We start from the raw sequence: 26,005 nt of genomic DNA on the forward strand, positions 1-26,005 counted from the left end.
TCAGATGATTTGTGACTCTCATTTGTGTCTGGATCGGCTCCAGCTTCCTGCGACCATGAAAAGGATAAAGCAGTATAGAAGATGGGTTGACGGGTTCGCTGTAACAGCCTTAAATAAACATTAGCTCACTTTTAATTAGGCCTGTCGGCTGCCGTGTGCGTGTGTAGCAGTTTATCTATTAAAAAAAAAAAAAAAAAAAAACAAGTCTCACTGCTTCTTCTCATTGTGATTAGTTTGTAAAGCTATTTATTTCTCCAACCCTTTAAATCCAGATACTCTTCCCACTTAGTGATGTAACTTCAGTTGAACACAGCAACACTGCAATATTACAGCTATTTAATTTTTTAAGGATCCCACATTGACTATTCTTCTCACAACTGCACAATACTCATCAATCAGACACAATATCCTAAAGCAGAGAAAAAAACACAATAATTAAAATGTACAGATACTTTTCTTTCATGATATACTAGATGTAAAATCCCCCTTTTGCTCCACTAACAAAGTAACAAGCAAGCCGCTACTTTTGAATAAAATCTGTATTTATTCACAAGACAGATGGAGACACTATCAGCAGTGCAACAGTCCCTGTCTCCACCCCCAAAATGAACAAGTTCATTATTTGCGACTTATTTTGGTTACAAGTGATCAGGTACTTTTAGTGGATAACACTGCGTTGAACTGAAGGAAGCTGCAGAGCATTGTTGTGGTTTGACAGATCCAGAGGCAATGTCACTGTCAAAGCAGGATTTGCATATACTTATCACTTGTTCACCGGTCTATTATTTTGGGCAGTCAGGCAGAAACCATTACATTCTCAGGAAATAAGAATTTATGCAGAATTACAGCAATGCGGACAAAGTCAGTAAGTGAAGAGGAAAACACCGCCAAAGTGATTCACTTCACTGTTTGACCCCAGAGAGAGGTGACATTATTTAAATGAGCTTTATCACCGGGGTTTGTCTCCTCTTTATGAAGCTGATCGTCCTTCCTTTGTGTGGTTGTGTTTTATAGGATTACGCCGTCTCCACCGTGCGCGTGCAGGAGCAGCTTCACCTGAAGAGCTTCTGCAGCATGGGAGGACCTGGCCTGATCGTCATCGGCTCCAGTGAACCGGCACAGAAGGCCCTGAAAGTACGGAACTTGTGTATGTGATTGATGTATGTGCACCGTGGCAGTGCCCTTCCCCTGGCCATCGCCATGGTAACCACTGAATCAATGCATTGGCATTGTTTTCATTACGATGACGCACATTGACGCAGCAGACGCATTTTGACTCTCGGTTTGATCCAGTTAGTACGAACAGGCCTGCCCCCCCCCCCCGCTCTACAAAGTATTCAGCAGGAATAACAGTACAAGACAGAACATTGCACGTGTTGATTCAGAGCAGACTCCCGTACTTACAGCTCGATGGCAGCCTCCACCTGCAAAGACGTTGAAACCACCTGTCACCTTAATCCTTCCTTATTAATTCATCCTCTCGGTTAATCTGCCGGGATCGCCCCTGGCGCTCACCCTCCAGCTGCAATTATGAAGGTATTGTCCTTCCATTAAACAGCTTGAGCTCATTACCAAAGAGGCGCCCGTGAATCGATCGAGCTCTATCACAACAGTGGAAACCCAGGAGAGCAGCACTCAACATAAGGAGGAGACGGTTAACACCATGACAGGGACGGACTGGCTGTTTACACCAGGAGAGTAATGTCAGCCCATCCCTGCTGTGGAATCATTCCTAAGATCCCCAAACATCAACATGAGACCTATAGTTTTTTTATAGCGTGCATTACTGAAATGCACTGCATTCTGTATTTACAAAGCCCAGATGTGCATATGATAACTTACACACGGATATTCACCCTTGGCCGCCACAGATCTTCTTTGGCGCTTCTCCTCAATTGCCTCCTAGTGTCATACCACCCCCTACTGGCACAGGAATCCACAGGGATGCCTGAAGTCCATCCCTGAGTTTATCTCAGGGGCATTTACAATGAGACCCTCAGACAGCACATCCTAATGAGAAGCACAAGGTTGGAGGCACTGGTTTTGTAAGCATGTTTGCATTGCTGATGTTATACAAGTTCTCAGAAATTCATGCACAAGTATAGAAGCTAATTAATTTTATATCCCAGCGTCGACTCATTAAGATTCCTGCCTGTTTGATCACCCCAGTAATTAGCTACTGGAGCGAGGAGTGGCCGTTAGCGAGACTTAATGACACACTGCTCGCTTTCTAATTACGGCTTACGTCACCCTCTCTTGCAGCAATTAGCTCCTGTTTTAAAGGACTTTTAACAACCCTGGATTTGTAATTAGGTAATGTTCTCTTTGTGGGGGGAGTGGGATCTTATGAATGCAGTTTTAATGAATTCGAAGTGCTTGTTTTGGATGTGGATGCTGCTCTTGTGGCAATGAGAAGCTTCTCATCTGTGTACCCTTGGAACAAAGACACTTTGTACAAATTAAAGTTGGAGCCCAGTTAATTCAATTTGTCTATAGGGAGCTACATTTTGCTGATTTAGGATATTCTCTGGCAAGAGGCGAGGACCTGAGCCGATTCACTGTACGTCTCAATGGCTTATAATGAATTATATTTCATAGATGAGTGCACGGAATCTATGGTATATCTGGCTGATATCTGATTTTAAACATTTTTTTTTTTTATTACTATTATGGCTTTCTCTCTATTCAGGAGGGCTTAGTGCTGAGGATATGTGTGTGTCTGCGTTTTGTTCTCCCCAGCATGAGAACTCACATTGACCGGATGGATTTCGTCATCCATCTCCTGCCGTCACTGCCAAGCTTCACTCATGAAGTCATCATCCCGAAATACAGCCGCTGTCAGAGGCTGCAGCACCCATTCCTGTACACACACACACACACACACACACACACACACACTGCTCCCTTCCTGACGCAAGCTGCCCTGTCCAGCAGGCTTTAGCTCTGTTACTGTATTTCTGCCTTGTTTGACTCACGGTTTCGTTGCTGTGATGCTCAGAATTGGATATTCACTTCCAGTGATTCTTGCATCAGTTTTATAGAAAATGAAGTGACGACATGGAGACTGTTGCCTGTTTTGACCAAATCCCGCTCACAAACATTCCAAGAAACACAAGTGAGAAACACGAGCACATTGTACTTTCACAATAAAGTTTTGTGAATAAAGCAGGAAGTCATATAGTACTGTGTGTGTCTTCAGGACAAGTATTCTTTCAAACTGTGATCTTGAAGTCAAAGTATTTGCTAAGTTCTACAACACAACTGAACTGACATTGTGGGACACGCAGCATTAGTCATGGGCAAACACAAACCTGAAAAACTACGCAAGGAAAAAAAAAATCCAAGTGTGAAATCAGACAAGTGTAAACAGCCACACAAGCAAACTCAAAAGATGAACCAACCACTGACCAGCCTGAGGACACAACAAGGTAAAGCTGGCATCAATCAAGCATTCAAGGCAGGTGAGAGAGCAGAGTAGAGCAAGGGAGAGAAGCCACAAGACACGCCATAACCTTTACAGCTGTTCCCGAAGTGTACTCTATTGAACATGAAAAAATAGCTGTACTTTTTTTTAAATGATTTCTTCTCAATACTGAAGGCATTGTAAAAAAGACTTCTGTTTTTCCAAGAAATTTCTCCTTTCCACACATACACACACGGATAGCAGCAAACATCTTATAAGATCTTCCGTTATATATTAAAGTTTTCCTGATTTATGGTTGTATTCTGACTCTGAGACAGCTGTAGACTAGATGGTAGCAGCCTGAAGTCATAACATAATAAGAGCAATTGTATGAAATCTGGATTATATTTTGAAGGTCTGTTCTTAATGCTATCAGGGAAACTCTGAATCTCCCTCCATCATTTTCCTCTCAAGTTCACGTCTTCTTTCACTGGATAACTTGAAGCGGTAAACACTATATGCAGTCAATAAATAGTGTTTCCAGAGTGAAATCCAATAACAAACAGTTATCAAACATTAGCAGGAAGCAATTTCAAACTCATTTCCTCTGTGCATTTGGGGGAAGCCTCCGTCAGGTTTTTAACTTGTATGTGCTATACGTAGTTCTTCAGTGAAAAGAAGCAGAGTAAACGTTATAAAGGCGCCATGCAAATGATTTCTGAAGTGACCATAATACATATTAATACGAGTAGCCAGAGGGAGATTCTGCTGATTCCCCTAATGGAAAGCTTTGGGTCCAGTGAATTGTCAGTGTTCTGTTAACTGTTCCAAATTGTCATTGCCCAGAGGGGATTTTTATGACTTTACGGTAAACATTGTTGTTTTAGAGGCTCTGACTGAGCACATTCAGCTGCCCGACTACCACTCTGTGTATTGACTGGACCTTGGCCATCGTCCAAAATTAAGTCTCCGTTGACTTGATGAAGATTTACATTTGTTTGAGAGCCTATGCTGAAGGAAGCCTGCTCTCTCTCTCTCTCTCTCTCTCTCTCTCTCTCTCTCTCTCTCTCTCTCTCTCTATCTTTCTCTATATATATGTCTGTATGTGTATATATATGTATGTATATATATATATATATATATATATATATATATATATATATATATATATATATATATATATATATATATATATATATATATATATACGGTCCAGCATTTTGTTCACATGCCCAGAAGTTTTGTCACGTCATCTTTACTATGAAAACGAAGAATTAAACATGAACAACAGTGATTTTTGGTGGAGTCAGAGTTTATTCTCCCCTTTACCACTCTTAATCCCCCTGTGTGTGAGAGACTGTGTTGGCGGTCATGCACATGGACTCGGGTGTTTTCATTTAGGGCCGCTGCAATCACGCAACACGCCCACAAGTGACCTGGAAATCAGTCTGGTTACACACAGACATGTGAGACACCCTGCCTGTGGTTCTGTATTCAGAAATTGCTTTCACAGCTCTTTTAAAGTTTTTTTTATTGTCTTTTTAGATGTCAGTTCCTCATTTGACTTACTAAGTTAATCATTTGTAAAACACTAATTTGTTAATTCTGTTTAATGTATGAAAAGCATTCCTTAAGTAAGTTAGTAAGTTTGATTTATGCATCGATCACAGTGAGTCCAAACTTGTGACAACTTTTTCTTTAAGCTGCCCTTTTTCATTGATGGGATTTATTGCTTATGCTAACTTTATGATTGTTTTTCCAGGAAACAGTGTTATTGCTGCCAGAAACATAAAGCATCTTGCTTCTTGTATGCTGAATATTTACATTGGAAATCCTTACAGACTACTCACAACATCTCTTATAGCTACTGTGCCGAATCATGTTTTTAGTGATGACTTATTTACGTAAAAATGGTTTTATTCCATGTGCAAGAAATGTATGAGTATATCCATCTTACAATTCTGTCAGAGCAGTTCCATGTGGCTCTCAGAGGAATCAGCCTTTTTGTGCTCTGTAAATGCCCTGGTCTTCCCTGTTGGAGCAGGCCCAGTCAGTGGAAAGTGTAATCAAAACATCTCCAGCCACAAAGCCCATTGTGCTCACAAAACACACATTTTCCTCCCACACTTGTTGAATTGTGTCATTACGTTCTCCCACTCCTCCACGCCTATCCGTACGTCAAGTAGACATGAGACTTGCCGGTGGCTCTGCCGGTTGACCGTCACAACCCGTGTATGATTTGGTGATTAATTAAATGCGACGTAAAAAGAGAGAACTTCGATAAGGAAAAAAAACAAAACTTTAAATCAATCAATTAATCAATCAATCAATTTATTTTTGTATAGCCCAGTATCACAACAACAGTTGCCTCAGAGGGCTTCAGGGTGTTACATTGATTGGTAAAAATAAAAACAGTGAATAAGCATAATGTTAATATGTCAAATTCAAAGTAACGAGACAAAACGAAGCAACCACCGCCTTAGACCCTCACATCCGGCAAGAAAAAACTCCAGAAACGCAGTGGGAAAAGAAGAAATCTTGGGGAGAACCATAGTATGGAGGGATCCCACTCCCAGGGACGGACAGCTTTGGCAACAGCTAGCATGAGACAACAAGAAGTAAAGCTTAGGACTAGTCTCACAGAATCTCACAGAAAAAGTAGTTTACTCACTGAAAATGAATATTTTCAAGTTGAACAAACAGACTCACAGAAAACAAAATGACCAACAAACCAAAGCAGTTCAATGGGGTCAATAACTGATCCAAAGTCGCAGTTCAATGTATTCTTTGTAAAATTTAAGTCTCGCCACTTTTGTGCTCTGAATGGTTGCCAAAAGTTTCAGCACATGGTCAAAAACATATTGTTACTCTTGTAGCAATTGTTACAGCTTGTTCTTCTTTCTTGGCCTGAATCCAGGACCAGACCTTGAGTGACCCATTACACCATCTGGTGGTACAAAGTGGTACTACAAGATGACTTGAGCTACGGCCGCTTAACTTGTTAACTTTGTTCACTGCAACATTGTGATGGTTATTGGACATGGGGTTTGCGCACCATTTTTCAAGGGAAAATAGGAAACTTGATAAACCACAATGTGTTACACTATCATAATGAATGCGCATCACAAAAAAACATGGCTAACAAGTGGCCTGACATGGAAAATACAGCCATTTCAGTTTTTCATACTTTTGTACTATTGTGCAGCGATCATTCTGAAAATGTTACCGTATATGTTACTTTTCCAAAGTGAAAGCTGGAAAGGGTTAGGGTTAGGGTTAGGGTTTCCTGCAAATCGTTCTCGTGAGAGCAGGCGTTTCATTGTGTTTGACAAGAAATACTAAATACTGTACTTTTAAAAAAATACATTCTGTTTGTCAACTTCAGCACATAACTGACCCCACTGTCCCCATCTAGAACAAGTGAAGATTGGACCCACACACATACACACACACACACACACACACACACACACACACACACACACATACACGAGTACAGTAAGATTTAATAATAGAGTTCGTTTTTGTGATCGGTTTTGTTACATTTTTGGCTCCAAGCATTATCCGACAGCCAATTTTTTCTTTTCCATTTTAAACAAAAGCTAAATATTGTATATGCATGTACACATGATTTGTAAAAAGCTCCCAAGGCATTAAGGATGAATATAAAATAGAGAAAAGCAGGCTCAAAGGCGTAAAACTGGTTTCAGTTCTCAAAATACTTTTTGTGAATGTTGACACTCTTTTTTTTTTTTTTTTTTGCTGTTTTTTTTTTTTTTACTAGTTTTCCACCTTTCGTCCCCTCCGTGTCTCTGAGGTATCCGTCCACAGATGTTGCGCTCATAAACATTAAGAGGCACCTGCCTCTTCTCTGGTCATAACATCCTCACCCCCCGACTTCCACTTGGCAACACGGGCGTCTTCTTCCCTCGCCTTCCCTTGTTGTCCGTCCCACCTTCAGCCCCTTCAGATTACATAAATAACATGACATCTGCTGAGAAAGAATGTCTGTCTGCTCCTGTGTTCTCCATTAAATCCCCTCCAGGCGCCCACAGCGGTTTGGCCAGCAGAGGGCTGTGGTGCTGCCTTCTGTATTGTGGCCTGACTCCTCTCTCAAAACCAAAGTTACTGTTTTGTGTCTGTCTTTTTGAACATCGCAGCGTAGTGTGCAATCTGCCTGATACGTGCTCTCTGTGCAATGTGATCTTTTAGACCATGCAGCAGATGAGCGACCATCGCTATGACAAACTGACCGTGCCTGACGACTTGGCTGCCAACTGCATCTACATGAACCTGCCCGGCAAAGGCCACGTGCTGCTGCACACCACATCGGAGGAGTTTCCAGAGAGTGTCAAGGTAATTCGGCACTTTTCACCATCCGCACTGTAATTTTCTCTAACACAAACAATTACACATTCATCCACAATCCTGAGGTTGCACCTCTGAAAGGAAGGACCACCATCAGAACAACCAGACTGGTTTGGCGGTTTGGATTTAAAGAGCACTCGTCTTTGTTGCCATTCATCCTGTCCAGACACCTCAGAAAAATACTGGCTGCTGAAGGAAACCCTACATAAGCTACGTGGTTGTTTTATGCAGACCACTGTAGGCTTACCACAGCCAAAGGATCCGGCAGTTTGATATGAAGTGACCTTTTGTGGACATCAGACTACAAACTTGGAGCTAGAAAGAAAAACACATTAAGAGTGCACTTTTTTCCCAGAAGTGCACCTAATCATAAGAACTGTTTGGAAACTAATCCTAGAACTGCTACAACAAATATGTGTACATTTTTAGAGCATGGGAGGGTTTAGCTTGGTTTGAAAGTGATGGAGGATTTCAGTGGCATTGAGTAGTTGCTTTACTTTTTTAAGCTTTTTGGGTTTTACACACACAGGTAACCAATTTCTTTAAGATGATATTACAACAACAACAACAACAACAACAACAACTTTTCAGCAATAGTTACAAAGTGCTCCACAGCCAAGTTAATGGCAGAATCCACAAAAACACTACAGACATTCATGAAAGAAATACAATAATTACCCTAAGTTAACCTTCAATAATATTATATGCTAGTAATTTAAAAGAATGTACAAGAGACAACAAAGAAAAAAAAGAACACCCGCTTTCCATAATACCACTGGGTTTCCATAATAGCAAGCATAAAAACTGTCATAGCCGATTTTGGGTAATTTGCTGGGTGTCAGTCCATCCCGGGACTCATGTACACACTCATGCTCAGGGCCAATTCAGAGCCTCACAAATAATGTCTTTGGTGAAAGCTAGCGTACCCTGGATAACCGTTACAGGCAGATCCTGTGTACTCCACACAAAAGCGTCCACTGTATGTAACAACTTCCCTGCTTTCTCATTGTGAGACAACAGTCCTAATGGCTGAACCACTGGTTAGATGATCTATGAGATATTATTTACACGTTGCAGTCATAACATTATGACCACTGTCACGACGAGGAGCCGAGTATCTCTAAAAAGTTAAATAAAGCTACTTTACTAGGGGGCTGTAAACGCTGAAGCATCAGCAGTCAAATTCACACGTATGGGTTGTTGTCAGACTGCTGCTGTCAGATTCACATTAAAACACTTGCGTTATTGTTGGTGTGCTAGTGATACAGACTCACTCTGAGAGTGTAAGTACGTGGATCCAATCAGGTAATGCTAGATTAAGTTTGGATCCTACATTTATCAACACTGCAACTGATAAATGTAGTTTAAACAATGTCTTTGTGAAGTCAAAAACTATGCATTTGTTACAAATAAAGTAGATTTAAAGCAATATTTATGTTGTACAACATCACAGTATAGTAGATATTTCTCAACCCTGGAGTGACCTACTTATATAATATAAAAGTCGTACTTTCCACACGTAACACTTATTTTCTTTTCAGATTGCCTTGAATGGCATGTTATTGTCTCACGTTGCCGGTTGAGGTCTGGACAGGCTGAGCAGGAGCTGTGGCTGTTTGGATGCTTTGGGGTCGCTCCACATCACAGTGACTCCAGCAGATTCTCACAGGATTGTACCTGGCAACCTACAATCTGCAGAGACAGTGCTCAGGCCTCAAAATGTACTTTGCGGTCGAAATCCCAACCTCCGGCGGTTATTTTTAGAAGGAAGAATTCACAAAACTATGTGTCTTTGGATCTCATTTCCACAGCAAATGTTTTCTTTTTCTTTTTTTCTTTCTTCCAGGAAGACTGACTGAGGGAATTCATCTTGAGTATAATAAAATGTATTTGTGTACGTCATGCTTCCTGCTGTGGCAGCACCTTTTCACAGTATTTGGAGCAGTATTTCAGAAATGTATGTTTCTTCCGTGAACTAGTTTCCTTCATAAGATTCAAAGCCCACCAGAAATTGGCCTGGGACCCAGCTTTGGCCCTAAACTTGTTTTCTTTTTTAAAAGACTGTTGCCTAAAGAAAATGGAAAGAAAAAAAAAAATAGAACAAGACATAACAAATGAAGTGGCAGTTTAATCAGGTACTGTCATGTCTAGCCCAGCTGAACTAGAATTGGTTCATTTCCCAAGGGAACTTGTTGCATGTTCCCTCGGTGAGATGTAGAGATTGGTCAGCACAATTGCCGAGACGCTCTGTGAGACGTCTGCTGCTTTCTGACTCTAAACACTGTCTGTCCTAATCTCCGGCCTATTTTTAGACTGCTTGTGAAGTTACATAAGAGTCCCACATCAACAAAGGCAGGGGGTCATGAGAGAGGAGTGGTGGGGTCGGAGTTGGTGGGGATGGGGCACCTTTTAATGGGCAACAAGCGGCGGCGGCCCTTGAGGGGCCTGTTTGGAGATAAAGAGACTGAGCAGACAAAAGGTCCATTGAAATTTAAACCCAATCCCCCATGTTGGACTTTGTCAGACTGACCTGGTTTATAAATCTCAACACGTTGAGAATTTAACTAGAAATGATCTAAAAAAACAAAAACATGATCCTCAGGTGCCTTAAGCTGGATGACTTATTCACTAGTTTACTGATTACTTTACAGAAAATTGCCTCTTTTGTCAACATACAACACAGATTATTTCAGTCAATTGAGTTAAAAACAACAACAAAAAAAGAAAAACTGCAGTTGTTGATTGTTTTAACTTTTAACTTCCACAATGTTGTTGTCTGTGGAATCACTGCTGGTTGTTGGCCCCATAAACAACTTGTTGTTTTACTCTTTCATATTTCACCAGCCTTCTACAAAGAAGACTAACAATTCTCCCTGGTGGGGGGTTTTCAGTCTGGGGGTATTGGAAACTTAAAAATTTAACAAATCTGCGGTACAAGTGGGTCTGACTTGTTGTGAGGACCTGTATAAAAGGGAAGGTTAGTTATTTTAACCTTTTCCTGCATTTGATTACTTGGGGCAGGTGGTCCAAGAAACTTGGGTAACAGTTTTCCAATAGGATCACATATTTTCCTCTGAATTAACTCTATTGCCCTAAAAATGGAGTTTTTTTCAGCGTGACCAATGAGAACAAATCATCTTGGTGAGATGTTTGTTCCTTCTGTCATCGGGCTGCTGAAACTCGGGGCTATGCAGGGGACAGATGATGTATTTTGTTCCTGTTTGGACTTGGTTGTGTACCTTAATGGTGCCTCTGTCCACAAACTGAACACTCATGTCGGCTGCATGATGTCATTGATGTTTGCCTATTTATTTTTCTTGGCTACGCTGCGGGCATTGCTAAGCTGAACTGACCTGAAAGGGAACGCGGTGGAAAACTTGTAAGAGAAGACACTAACATGTCCAGTTTTTCTTATTTAGATGGTCATCGATGGTTAAGACCTATTCAGGAGGTAGTAATGAGAAAATGATTTGGAAATATCCGCTAACACTCTATCTTTGAAGGCTAATTGACATTTTCTCCAGGCAATTTGTGCTGGTATATCCATTACTCACACCCCGACACTTCAAGCTGGAGAGGAGACACCCTGTGAAGCCACGTTAGTGAGAAGTTTAACGGGTTTCGATTGGATGCAAAATTAGGAAACACCCATGAGTGCAGGGTGAGTCATCAGACCTTTGACCCCATTGAGGAAAGGAATTATATGTGAAAACACTGAAATGATGTATTTTGACAATTATCTGGCACAGTTAAAGAAATAAATGAAACATTAGCTTGAAAAAACAGGATACATATTTGGGTTTTTTTTATTGAATTTTTTTTTTTTTTTTTTTCATTACGCAGGCTCTTGGAAATGTGAAATAATGCAAGAGGGAAATGGTGGAGAAACGTCACGGTTCGTTTTCGCTGAAGAGCTCTGATTTGAACTAACCAAAATCCCTTAGGTGCAAGGAAGCCAGGAGTTATAGGGCACTTCAGCCTGCTGGAGCTACACATGGCATCTGGAGCTCTAAAGGCTTTGACAGCCATATTTCAACACAAGATAAAACTTTATTTAGGTGGTCCCTTCTGGCTGTGCCACAGGATCTCGCTCATGATCACAGCAGGGTCGAAGCAAGAAAAAAAAAAAAATGCTGGTTTGGAAATGTTGTAGGAAAACATTCGTTTTCTTCTGGAAAATGTCCACAGGGTGACACACTGCTGTACACGGGTTCCATATATATATAAAGAATTGTTGAATGGCTGTCCTACTTCGCAGGTTGTGTCTCTCCACAGCTTTTATATCACAGACAATTACAAGTTGACAAGTCAAATAAACAAACTTCAGTGTTGCATAAGTTCTCCCTGCAGTTTAATTACTGCTGCATGGTGAGCTGTATTTCAGTGCTTTTTCTAATGTGTTGAGACCAAACTAAAACTGGTTCACTGATATTGTAGTAAGAGCACACACACACGCACACACACACACAAAAAAGCAAGACTTGTACTGAGTGGGCTACACACTGTCATGATCATTCAAATCAAGCAAAAATAAATGAGCATTGTTATATAATAGAAATGTTTTTCACGGCTGTCTCTTCTGCATGCTGTGCAGGTGTTCGAGAAGCTAAAGGACCACATGTTGATCCCTGTGGCCAACACGGAGAAGGTCAAAGTCGACGGAGCCCTCACATGCTGTTCTGTGCTCATCAACAAGAAGGCTGACATCTGAGAGGGCCGCCGGAGGCGTTCTGACCAAGAGGACCCTGTGTCTGATCACTGTGGGTCCCGAGGTTCGACTAATCAATTCTAGGCAGGTTTATTGCTGCCGAGGGCAAAACTAATCAAATCCAAGTATGACAATTGATCAACTTTTCACTTTTTACCCCTGTGAAAATAGTTTAGGTGATTTAAAAGTATTAGTTTCAGATGATCATAGTCTCAATAAGAAACAGAATCGTTATGATAAAACTAGATTTCTTTCACAATGACTTCAGGATGCTCTGTTAAAAGAAACACCAGACAAAAAGCAGGATTTAAAGCTTTATTTGTCTTGATAGCAGCGTCTTGTTTTTCCACGAACTATAATCCAATTATGAGAGATTCACGTGAAAAAAGAAGATATTATCCTAGATCAAAACTTCCAACCTCTTCACCTTCAGAGTGCTTGTAGCTTGAGTGTAGACCAGACTTAACCTACTGTCCAATGTTTACAAGTCTTGAAGAAAGCCACACAGAACAAAACAGTGGTACACAACAAAGCTAGGCAGAATAAATCAGCCGTAGCCATGGCAGATTTATTAATAACATAACTCAGTGGTTTTCAAAGTGTGGAGTGTGCATTCCCTGGGGCCGGGAGGGACTTTAGGGTGGAGGTGGAGTAAAGCAAGAGGAAAATAAAACAAACCAGAAAAAATATTAATCATCTGGTTGGGTAATTTCAAGTATGATCAATTTTTAGTGGTTGTGCTGCTCCACTGCCACAGTGTGTTATTAACCAGATTTTTTTTTAGAAGCCTTAGATTATTAGTATAGAGTATTTCAAAGCATTATTAACACTTCAGTCCTCCCCGCTTACGACGATAGCTGCTTTCTTATGGTGCTACTGCCAGGCTAATCTACTGTCTCACAACTCCATCCAACACTGCAGCACACACATGGCATCTTGACAATGTTTACATCTTCAAGGCTTTGAATTATTTAACTTAAGAAAGCCACATTTATTGCTGGAAAAGGACTTAATAAAGGCGATTAAAATGTCATAATCTCTGATGGGGAGACATGTCTTTGTACACTTTGAAAACCCCTGATGTAACTAACACTGGCATAAGCGGTAATAAAAACACAATAATATGCATGTCTACATCTGACATACACTGTTAACGTGCACCATTTTAACTGTGATTTAATTTTTGTGTTTTTGCGTGAACAAAATGCAACTGAAACACAATTTTCAAGAACTGTATTTTGGAGAAAGGCTGAACAAACACATCCTGCTACCACGAAGCTCCTTGCATCATCGCTCCTTCATTTTTATTTGTTTTAAGTCTGTAATGAATTACTCCATAATGGCAGATTAATGTCCAACACAAATATTTCTCTGGTCACTGGGATGTTTTGATTTCGCATTCTTCAAATACAGTTCTTTAAAAGGTTAAAAAAAAAAAATCCTAAAGATGTGAGCTTTTGTTATGATCACTGTGATTTTATTGTAGCTTGTTATGATTTTGTGATCAGTCTTGAAAGCTCTGCCATTGAGACCTGAGGTACTACTGTTAACTAATCTCTCATCATCTGTATTGTGCAGCAGTGAAAGTGATATTTGACTGATCCTGAGTCCTCGCTGCCAGCTACAGAAGCTAACGTTGACCTGTGAAGTGATGCTGCAGGACTGTCGAGGGTTGCTGTGGGTTTTTTTTTTTTTTTCATCTCCTCTGGTGTGAAATTGATGGGTTCATGTGGGTTGTGTGCATATTAATGAGGCTTGGTATGCTGTGCAGACCCTGAAGAAATAGAAAATGCAGACTTTTATGATTAGATAATAGATTTGATCCTGGAACTTTCATTTACTCTAAATATCCAATTTCTGTTTAGAAAATCAGTGACTTTCTTTCTGCTGAATGACTCTGAAGACACTGTGGTTTTGTTTCAATGTTCAATGTTGATTTCTCTCATCTCAGACCATGCTGTAAAACCAATGTGTTAAAAAAAAAAAAAAAAAGTCTTTACAATTGAATACGGGAGTCAAAGGGATTGTACTCAGCTTGCAGAAAAAGCCCCCCAGCCCCCCCAGCCCCCCTGCTGGTGTGTTCCCATATAGGAGTCTATTGACTTGTTTTAGTTGCCTTATGTCCGCCGTATGGGAGCTCGTGCTCCAGGCCTATTAACATGACATTAGTATGTGCGATCAGTGTCCTGTTCCACTGCTCGTACTGTACATGTAGAAGCAGCAGGATGTCTGAGGCCATGCTGTTTCTCACTGTGATTGTAAGTGAAAGTGGAGGAAATGACATCAGGAGGTGATTCAGCCTCCCTCCACAGACACATGCGTATGGGCAAGCGGGCAGTGACGAAACACGGAAAGAATTTGTGTTGGGAGTAGAGGCTTGTACGTCTGTAAACACTGACTCTTTTTAAACTTTCACTGTCTTACTGTGGATGCACTCGGCCCCCTCGCCTCCCCCGGCTCCCGCCTATTGCCTCATATGTGATTCCAGGCTAATTTATGGTCATGATATCATACAGTCTGGCAAACACCATGGATACGATGATCTGCCATTAAAGAGTGTGAAAGCAGTTTATCCATTCCAACTCTGCCTGATTACTACTACTGGTAAGTCAACTACTTGGATTTAGATCAGATAACTTGATTTTTATCTAATCTTGCATTTACAAATAACTTTTCAATGTCTTTGCAGTCTGGAGATGCACCAGCATGCATTTCTCCTCACATTCATTGCATTTTTAGATTCTGGCAGGACAAACTATGAGTAAGTGCTCCGACACAGACCCTCATTTATACGCTTACTAATCCTTTCACCCATCCCTGTAGTCATAATGCTGTGCCCATGTTTTAACTCAGGTCTCTTGGTTTTCATCCAAGTTGTGAGTAATAATTATTTGAATCATCTTAAATTGAGCCTTTCGTCTATATTGTGTAATAAATTAACATCTAGCACTTTTCTGTGTGGTCTTTGCATTGATTTTTTTTTTTTTTTTGGTCATTTAAGTTACAGCCTCCCCTCTCCAGTCATTTTAATATTATTAATGCCACTTTAATTCATATTTCGCCTATAAGCTCCCAATGATACTCTGACTTTCATTATCCTAATGCACAAAGTTAGTATTGATCACAAAGTTTTGAGGTTGCAAAGGAAACATAAAATACCAACCAATGACTAAGCTCAGACATTTTTGCTGTGATGTACAGCAGCCCATTGTCTCTTGGAACAGCCAACACGCCATGTCTTTGCTGATCTCCACTACCACCTAGTGACAGTAAAAGTGTAATACAAAAACAATGTACTGAGGCTTGAGGCACGGTGCAGTTACAGCTGGAGGCTGTCCAAAGTCTGTTTCCTGCAGTTTTACCTGTGTCCGTTAACAAAACTGGGCTGATTATTGCCGAATATTGAGAGGTTCACTGTTCAGCACAAACAATTAAAACATGGTGTCCAACAAAGACATGCATGAGTTTCACTGTAGATGCTTTAAAGCTGACAGTCCAACAATACCTTTTACATAAAGCTTACTGTAGTTATTACCATTGTTTCACACATGAGCGATGTTTACTGTGAGCACTTAAAAAAAAAAGTAAGAAAAAGTGTAGATGTAGCATTTTTATTCTTTCATTCATTTATTTCTTTATTTTATCTTAATTGCTTATTAAAAACTTTGACTTGGTGCATTATGAGAGCATAATTTGATAGTATCTAATGGAATATCAGTGTGAAATTGTGGAAAATCAGTAATATAGTTTTCTTAATTCCTGGTCACATGTCATGCTGTTACTATAACCCACTGAGATCTGAGATTCTTTCCTCTGAGCCAACCCAGTAAGAATTAAAGTATTTTCAAACTGCAGGAAAATACAAAAAAAAAAAAAGAAACATTCTGAAAATATAAAGTGGACAGAAAATACATTTAAATCCTACATAAATGAACATGGACATTGTCACATAATCCCACCCACTCATTCCTTCTTTATACAATCGGGTTAACAAAACCTGAATGTGCATGGTATTCAGCACTCCTAAATTCAATATTATGCTCACTGAGCAATGAAACAGATTTTGATAAATAACTCCAAATTATATCAGAAAGGTGGATGCTAATGACCAGGTGCCCTGACTCTGACCCTGTAACACAGCGAGAGAGCACAAAATGGACACAAACAGAAGCTGTGAGGAACTGCAGGATATCACAGAGAAATGCACCTGCTCATCTTAATTGGTCTCAAAACACAATACAGTTAAAGACACAGAGTCTTACAACATATTCTAGAAGCAACATTCATAAACCATATATAGTTCTGTTGTAGAGGAGGACTTGGAGGCTTAATAATAAATGTATGCTATGATATAATATAATACATATAGCAACTTTTAAACTAAATCTATTTTAGGCATTGTCAAACTCTGGTTTTCATATCACCAGTGGTACACAACCCCCCTCTAGTGGTACGTGGGGGTACACCATATATATGTATATATATATATATATATATATATATATATATATATATATATATATATATATATATATATATATATATATATATATATATATAGTTTTAATAATAAAACACATTTCAAAAATCAAAATTGTACAACACTTGGAATGAATAGTGAACAGTCCACAGCTAATAGGCTAAGACTCCACTACCGTATGTTCAGGTCAGCCACAATGGCGGTACTGGGAGAACCACTGGTCTTTTCTCTAAGATGTCTGGTTGGTCGAAAACTTCCTTCTTTGCATAAATCATATATGTTTTATTACTCACCCATTTTGATAGATAGATAGATAGATAGATAGGACATATTATACATAAAATTTGCAGTAGAAAAGACACTTAGCTGTGCTCTTAGCTGCAGGGGGAGTTCGTGTAGAGGTTCCCTGAACCACTCTGACCTGCGACCTTGCAGCTGAGTCTGTCTGCAGGCTCAGCTTGAGGCACATAGGAGTAATTCAGATAGTCAACGCCTAAGCTTGAGTCGTCACTGCTGGTCTGCAGGAGCTCCTCTCCTGCTGCAGGCTCTCCTTTCTCTCTAAACTGCTCATACACATAATTGTTTCCTTGTGGGCAAAGAACAACACAGTCTTCATTCAGAGTCACGTAGTTTGGAAAGACCTCAGTCCCAGGGCTCCCGTCTACCTGCTCCGTGCCGGAGGAACTTCCTTCTGCTGACAGGAGCTCAGTGGATTCTTCTGATTGTTTTCCCAACGCTGAAACCTCGTCTTCAGACATCACCTCCACCACAGAGGAAGTCGTTTCTTCAAAGCACTGCTTTGCTGTGTTTGGAGGATCCTGCAGTGTTTGAACACAGCAACTCAATTTTCCCACTGTCTAAATGGGAACCCTTGATAAAATCAAGGTAAAATAATAATCAAAGCAAAAGTTTTTCCTAAAGCCACAGTGAGTGTGTGATATATTAATTGATACATTATTCTGCCAAAGTCGTGTTTAAATAATATACCCATGTCTGTCTGTTAATCTCCGTCAGAAAGCCTTGCAGGACTTTGTCAAGGTTTGGCACTGGGGGCCAAAAATACTGCTTCAGCTTACTGAAAGAAAATTAAAACAGAAACTCATCTGGTTAAGGCAGTCAATGAAATAATTGTTCTTAGTGGGATTAAACTGAAGGGACTTTCAGAATGTAAACTACAAGGATTTTTCTTTTTAGTGATTTATTGTAGCATCTTATACTACTTGTTCATATCTCACAAAACAGATAAAGGAATGAAAGAATCACAACATTATAAGTATTTTAGTTTAAAAATTGCAAACTTCATCTAAAATCTGAATGACCGATTACCTCAGATATGCAGGAAACACGGACATGACGATGATAGTTATCATCAGCAGTGACACAGGGATGCAGAGCATGAACCAGAGTCCTAAAAAATTAGTATAAAAGCAACATGGTTTGAACGGAAAATACAAAAAAATCTTTTTTTTTTCTTAAATACTGAGCCTGATACATTGAATACATCATGAAAGATTTTGTGCTAAATTCACACAAAGCAGTTTGACCTACTACTACAGTACATATAGAGGAAAGAGGTCGGTATGAATTAAGTAATATATCCTATTGAATTAACAGTATGTTTTTCAGAGCAAGGTTACCTGTATCCGACGGCATGCCACCAGTCAGCACCTGCGACCAGCTGCTCCAGTGTCCAGAGGCCCCCCTGGGCTTGGCTCTGACCCTCACGCTGTAGTGCTGACCTGCAGGCACCTTCACACACGCCTCAGCCTCAGGGCCCCTTTTCAACTGCAGACAATAACAGGAATAAAAATCATAAAAAGAGGTCAGTGTGGGAGTCAGGAAAACAGGAAAATAAAAGTTTCTCAGAAAAGTTGAACCTGGTGATAGGAAAACTGAAGAGATGACTTTGTAGCATTGATGAAAAATTGGCATCATCTAGTGGTGAGATGAAGAGTTGCACTTGTTGCAACGACTAAAGCCAGTATAATTTACAGTACTTAAAGGAAACATGTTCATCCCAAAAAGGCTTTTTCAAAAATAAAAATACAGATGTTTTATTTTACAGATATAGCAAAAGTTAACCTGACGATGAAGAGACATAAAGTATTGGAAAAAATAAAAATAGAAAAAGGAAATCATGTATTTACAGGAATTCACCTTCAAACCTACACCTCCTCCGATCTGACAGTCGACCTCGTACTCCAGGTGAGGCAGCCGCAGTGCAAGAGGAGCTTCCCATTTCAAGCACAGCTGGTTGTTCATTATTGCTCCCGTGAGACGACTCGGTGGGGAAGTTTTAACTTCAAACAACAAAAAACACATAATTTATTGCAGAACAAGTTTGTTCAGGTCAGATGTGACTGCATGTGTGTGTCTGCAGGTCAGAATACAGAATGTTGTAGTGAAATTGAGACTGAAGTGAAGAAATGTCAAGTGTAAGAAGCAGATCCAATAGCAACAAATAATAAAAAGAAGAGAATCATTTACTGGAGTTGTTGAGAGTGAACTCTTCACTGTAAAAGGTTCGGCTGGTTGCAGCTGAAGTGCTGGTGAGTTTTACTTTGACCGTTCTGTACACATCTCCAGTGAAAGTACACAGGTTAGTGAGGGTCTCATCATCCAGACACTCCGTCCATTCTGTGCAGCTCCAAGAGTCCCTGCAATGATCAGACAACGAACGACCTGTTATTTACAGGAACGAATCTCAACACACAAAGATAATATCTTCTTCTTACTGTAAATCTTATCGTCACGTTTACTCAAAACATTATCACGTATTCACCTGTGGAGTGCAGGCCTATCCTTCTGATAACTTCTACATAATGTTTCCCGCGTGACAGCTGGGACAGGCTGCACCTCTTCGCAATGCATAAACTAATATATGTGAATGGATGCATTTATTATTTACTGTTTTACATTATTAGTATAAAAACTGTAACTGGAAGATTGCTGGTTCAGATTCCTGCAAGGTCCTCGATTTCAGTGGGGAAAGTGAAAGTCACTGCTTTTTCCATCCTAATCTCCACCACTGCAGGCAGTTGATCCAGAGCCCTAAACTCGCACTGCACGGCCGAGCGCTCCTTCAGGATGACTTAATCAGGAGGAAAAATCCAATAGAACAGTAAAGAGTTTGATATACCACAGGATCAATGAAGAACTTTGAGAGTGGCAATGAAACAAAAATATTAAATAGATAAATTTTTACACTACCTGAGACATGTTTTGTAGAAAAACTTGTACTCATCTTCTGCACCATATCTGGTCCCATTCCACTCACAGCTGACGCTGTTCAGGTCCGAGGTGTAGCACTCCATGGAAATATCATCTGAAAAAAGAAAACAATCATCGTTTAGTTGTTGCGTTTTAGTTAGTAACATCTGGGGAGTGTCATTAATCCGATGTACCTGTACTTTGTGGAACTACAGCCTGCACGGGGCGTGACCAGCTGCTCCAGTGGCCTCTATCCGAGGGACACTTGATACCAACTTGGACGTCAATCACCTCGCCAGTTACCAGAGACTTCAGTGTTCGGTCATCTTTAGACTGCAAAAATCATGCAAGTGTAGCTTTTACAGTAACAATGTGGTGGAGGAAAGTCAAAGGATCTGAGAAGAAAACTATATAAACTTTTTTTTTATTTTTTTTTTACATTGGTGATGCTGAACAGTGTCTGACATCTGAACACCAGGGGATTTATAAAATGTAAAAAATGAAACACAAACACAAACACAGTGGACAAAAGCGGTAGTGTTTTGCCTAAAGGAATACTACAGTTCCCATGAGGACTAGTGCGTGACGTCGTAAAATGCTGCTCCCGGTGGCATGCTGTCAGACTGAACTCGCCTACATTTGTTTCCAGTGGCTGTGTGAAGGACGGATAGCGACGAGGTAATGAATCTAATGGTGGCTAAACAATATATCATAATGTGACGCATGCCGTGTGCTGGGTTCCTACCACCCTCCTCACAGTTTCTTAGTCCAAGTGAAAGCAATACTGACGCCCTCAGCCCGTGACAGAGGGGTCATTCAACCCGTTGTAAGTCGATGTATCATCACAAAAGATATTAAAATGTTTTATTAAGGTTGAAAAGTTCCTTAGTGTCGCTTTAAGAAAACTTGTGAAACATTTAAACTGAAAAGTGACAGGTACCTCTTTAATCTTCTTAACAAAGGTTCTGGATGAGTATTGAATTCTGTGCATCATATCCCATTCCAGATATTTGGGGACCTTAGTGTGCCATAAAACCTTCAGCTGTCCAACTTGGCCGTTTGGGTGTAAAGACACATTGAAAGGAGGCTCCAGAAGAACTGAGGGCAGACACAAGAAGCACAGAAACCACAACAGAAGATCAGGTAAACCACAGGAGGGAAACATTCACTGCTGTTTCGGTGACATTGACCTGCCCTGCATCACTCGGACATACCGGCAGTTAGCAGCCTCATTAACAATGTCTGCTTTGTGGAAACTTTAGAGTTAAGCCACGTGCTGGTGGACACACTCACAATCACCAATATACAAAAACAGGAGTGACACTTAGCCCTCCAGTCTCATCTCTCCACCACTCGGGTTTACTCTTCCTGTACACAGGCTGTAGATCGAAGGGTATCAATTGAAGAATTCTTGGTTCCAGCGTAAGGAGGACATAGCCTCAATTCTAATGTTGTACAAAGGGATTTGATTCAGGCCAGGAACTGACACACAGATAATAAATCTAAGTTGTCATTTGACCTTGCGATTGAGTCTCAATGTGTTTGACTTTTTGTATATTTTCATCTGCAACCTATTGAACATCTGCACTGTATTGGAAAAACTAGAACCTTACCATGGTCGTCCACAGTGACGGTCCGAGCATGGAGGGTTTTGTTGGTATTATGTTCGACCACTTGGAGGTGTATGTCCGTATACAGAAAAACATCTGTGCTAGGAAAGGAGCAGATGTGGAGGAAGGTTCTCTTCTCTGTTCTCTGGGTTGACATTTCACATTTATAGTTGGACGGTCCCAACGACCTGGGGCACAGACAGCGTACATGGTGTAAATCTTTGTAAATAGTCACAAAAACCAAAGCATGTGGCATCACAAGCAGAAACATGGGAGACAAATAGCAGCATGAAGAAGCAGTTAATATAAAACACTATGGAAGCCTTTTGGAAGGTGAATTCACTAAACATACCTCGCCAGTGTGTAGAGCAAATCATAAGTCTTGTTCTCCGAGTTCTCAAAGAAACAGGTGAAATCCTCATGTGTCCGAGTGAAACACTTTGGGTCCTGCTCATCCTTCAAAAGCAAAACATCTGATCCAGAAACCACAAGGAGACAAACATAAAATTAATTCTCAGATAACCTAATTTGTGACCGCTGTCTGATCTTAAAGCAGTTCTTCAGGATCTGGGAATAACAAGGTCACAGCAGAGTGGTTTTGGAAAAAAACAATAAATCTTGTCCATGTGTGTTAAAATAAGGAGTTCACAGCCAAGCAGTTATTTTTGGTACCTGTACTTAAATAAGTATTTTTTGTTTTCAGTTTAGTAGCTTCACTCAGTCACTAGAGTAAAATTTACAGCACATAGTCTATTTTGATACTTTCAAAATCTTGGTATAACTGAGGAGGCCTAATAATAATAATAATACAAAAAAATACTCATACATAATTTCAGTCTTTAATTTGGTTGTCAAAATGTTTATTTTTCCAACAGAAAATACTTTCTGCTTCATGTAGACATCTATTCAATATAGTGTAATTTTACATACCTTTGTTTTATGTGAACATATGTCAAATGTTGTAGAAATAACTTAAAACTCTTCAAATCTGGCTAAAAACATTTTCAAACAGGAAAAAAGCAACTTTCTGCTGCCAAACACACATTACAGTGGTGTTTTCACAGCAGAATATGTGCATTATATAGTTTAATTAATATAATAAATAATAATGAATAATCAAGATGCTTTTTTAAGTAAATCTTTTTCAGTTAAAAAAAAAAAATCTTAATTTGACCTTTGTTTCAGTGGTGCATGATAAACTATCCTGGAAGCCCCACCTTCTTTTGACAGATGATTGGCAACTCCACTGCTGCCATGAATCCCGGGCACAACACCAGCTTGTATCCACAAGTTAAAGAGAAGTATCTTCAACCTGCAGAGTGACTCCATCGTGCATCAGCGTATGATCAGTCCATCAAGGTTTTATTGACCCAGCATGGCCAGCAGACAGCTCATGCTTGTGTGGTCTCTCTGCTGTGTAAGGTTTTGAGAACGCATGGGAGGGAAGTTGCCGAGGGGTTGGACAAAATCTATCAAGTCGTGCTTTAAGCAGGAAGCAAAATTTGTGAACGGTGGAAACAAGCGGCAAAAAGGCAGTTTGATGGGATTAAATAAACACAAGTCATACTTTATCACTTCAGAGCTACATATAAATCACACTTCAGATTAAAACTGTAAGTTTACTTGAAGTCATCAATTTTGTGAGAAGATGTTGTGAAAATAATATACCAGGGTACTATGTAAAAACTATGATTGTAGGTAAAATGTATGGTAAGCAGATATGGCAACAGTACTCCAGTATTTTACTGTGTGAATGTTCATAAACACATTATAAGAGTTACTGTAATACAATATTGGTCAGTGAAAAGTTTTCCGTCAAACAATTTTTTTTTTCATACATTTCATAGTAAAAATAATTTAATAATCTACCTTTACTTCATATTGTCTGCACAGTGGTAGGGTGTTCAGCACTCCTGCATCTCATTTTGTCAAGCATTCTCAGTTTGAGGCCAAACAGAGTTTACATGTTCTCCCTCTTAATAAACTTTCTTTAGCTTCTCTGGTTTCCTTCCACAGTCCAAAAACACGCATTTGAGATGAAGTCTTGATGCATAACTGTGAAAAATTGGTCTCAAATGCATGTTTGAGACAAATTCTTGACCCATAGTTGTAAATTTGAGTGTGTGGCCTTCTGTGTCTCTTGCAGTCCGGTGTCCCTTCCACAGTGTGTCCTGCAGGCATTAACCCAGCAACTCTGAGCTTCAGTAGGCGAAACATACAGATATAAAGTTTGCACGGTTAAAATAAATAAATGAATAAAATATCTGTAACGTTTTCATTAATTCTGCAAGATCTGTGAGGACAATTGACAGAAAATGCTAAGAATCTATTTGTTCTATTTTATTAATTAACCCCATGAGGAATGAAACAAGCCTTTTTGCTGATATAAAACATGCAAAGGTGGTTTGTGCCTCCCTTCTCTCCCCATAATCAGCTGGCATTGACTTGATTTTGTTGCTTGTGCACGTGCGCGCACGCACACCAACTCAGGTTTTAACACCGCAAAAATATCTCACTTCGCCTGTTTGCCTGTCGGTCCAACAAATAGATTTTTAAATGGACCTTTTAAAAGGACCAAATAGACGCATAAAGATACTGTTTTCCCTGCAGCGTTGTGTGAGTTTCAGGAAGCAGAGCCGCTGAACGTGTGACTGTGGTCTGTTTGTGGAGGAAACTCAGTGACAGATCAGCTCAGTGCAGCCAGGCAGATTAGCGACCCTGAACCTGCCAAGGATGATGGGCCCCCCAGGAGCCTTGTTTGTAAATTTTACACCACACACACCAAACTCGCAATTAAATGGGTCAGCACACAAACAAGCACTGAACAGATTTTTTTTTGTCCTTCCAGACACAATAGTTTCATGTTCAGTATTACATCTCTGAGCAGTGGGCTTGTCATGTTTTTCAATGCCACAGTAACAAATAAATGCGACAATATATTCAAGGGCAGAGGATAAAGTAGTGGGGAATGTCTGATTCAAACAAACACTAAGATGGCGCTCATAAATACATGCATGTACTTATACTCTCCATAAAATGAGAGAGAACGGTGGAGTGCAGCAGAAGTCGTGTGTTCTGAATCTAACTATTTACACTACAGTGCTGATTAATTCCAGTTTGATATTGTTTTACCAGTGTCAACCACCATAATCACCAGCAAAATTATATCAACACTATTCGACAGAAAGTTATTTCATTTAATCCCAAACAGAACTTTTCTCTGCACCAGAGGAAGTTCCTTTCAGTTCCTGACATACCGATCAAACGGATTCAGCAGATGCATCAGACAACACACACGGTGAATAAACACCTTGCTGATTGCTTCCGTTCGCTTCTATTGAGGAAGGAGGTCCATACATGACTAAAATACCAGTAATCACAATTTCCCGACCTTACAACACATTTTCAGACCCATGTGCACAGAGGAGCCCAGCTTTACTTCCTCTTGGATTTTGATGGTGACGACGGCAGCTGATTTTCAGCATTTTTCCAATGGTCAACACCTGTCATAGACTGAGGTTTAGTGGGCATCAGCAATGTGTAGAGTTAAAGAGACCATGTTAATTCTTCTGGTGGGTTTATCTGTTCTTTTAAGTGTCCTGGTAGAAGCTGTTTAGCTGGGTGATGCATGCATGTGAGCATTAAACACTCACGCACTATGAAAGCTACAGATAAGGAAACATTTTGGATATGGGCAGCTGTTTCTAGTGGCGGGTGGTGTGGGGGGGGGGGGCTCTCGTGATGTGATGATTCTACCGCTACACTAAACCTCATTAAAAAGTGGATCTGTCAAACCTGCATTGTTTTCTCTGACAAGCGCTGACCACACAGCTGTCCTGCCAGACATTTTTGTTGTTGTTGTTCAGAGCGCTGCTTATGTGTTGCTTTTTGTTTAACATCTATTTCCGCACGTCAGAGCAATTTGGAGAGCACATCTTAAAACTACTGAATGTCGAAAGTTTAAATACTGGTGTAATACTTTTAATAATATGACTGTTTAGGTGATATTTTCAACTGGATTAGATCTGTTCCATTTAAATGTGCATTTTTTTATTGAATATTTATCTAACAAAAAAAACAAAAAAAAAAAAAGAAGCAACAGATTTTTGACTAGAGAGAATACGTCAGGATGTGGGTCCCTGGAAAGGCTTGTGTTTCTAGAAGTGGTACCTGACAGAAAGAGTCTGGGATCCACTGGATGAAGGTATAAACTCTGTTAAAAAGCT

The 26,005-nt window shown here is 40.1% G+C and overlaps 2 protein-coding genes across 4 annotated transcripts in view; one reads left to right on the top strand and one right to left on the bottom strand.

Moving 5' to 3' along the window:
* ddah1 (dimethylarginine dimethylaminohydrolase 1) overlaps nucleotides 1–15,429 on the top strand; it is an 88,102-nt gene extending 72,673 nt beyond the window's left edge. For 2 of the 3 annotated variants that reach the window (XM_030083122.1, XM_030083123.1), the window contains exons 4-6: nucleotides 1,015–1,134; nucleotides 7,616–7,759; nucleotides 12,366–15,429. In XM_030083122.1, coding sequence (XP_029938982.1) covers nucleotides 1,015–1,134; nucleotides 7,616–7,759; nucleotides 12,366–12,482 — 381 coding nt within the window. In that variant the 3' untranslated portion in view covers nucleotides 12,483–15,429. The remainder of the gene's footprint in view (nucleotides 1–1,014; nucleotides 1,135–7,615; nucleotides 7,760–12,365) is intronic. The other variant, XM_030083121.1, reaches the window with a different exon arrangement.
* On the bottom strand, nucleotides 15,223–23,164 carry mpl (MPL proto-oncogene, thrombopoietin receptor). Its single transcript, XM_030083120.1, has 12 exons — nucleotides 22,997–23,164; nucleotides 22,132–22,252; nucleotides 21,783–21,967; nucleotides 21,110–21,267; nucleotides 20,364–20,502; nucleotides 20,170–20,284; nucleotides 19,447–19,616; nucleotides 19,117–19,259; nucleotides 18,597–18,744; nucleotides 18,286–18,367; nucleotides 17,947–18,034; nucleotides 15,223–17,777 (listed from the first exon to the last, which is right to left on the bottom strand). The coding sequence occupies exons 1-12, from the start codon at nucleotides 23,106–23,108 to the stop codon at nucleotides 17,334–17,336; spliced, it is 1,905 nt and encodes a 634-aa protein (XP_029938980.1). The 5' UTR covers nucleotides 23,109–23,164; the 3' UTR covers nucleotides 15,223–17,333.
* Between the last annotated feature and the right edge of the window lie 2,841 nt (nucleotides 23,165–26,005).

This window comes from Salarias fasciatus, chromosome 23 (genome assembly GCF_902148845.1).
Source record: "Salarias fasciatus chromosome 23, fSalaFa1.1, whole genome shotgun sequence".
NCBI classification, from domain to species: Eukaryota; Metazoa; Chordata; class Actinopteri; order Blenniiformes; family Blenniidae; genus Salarias; species Salarias fasciatus.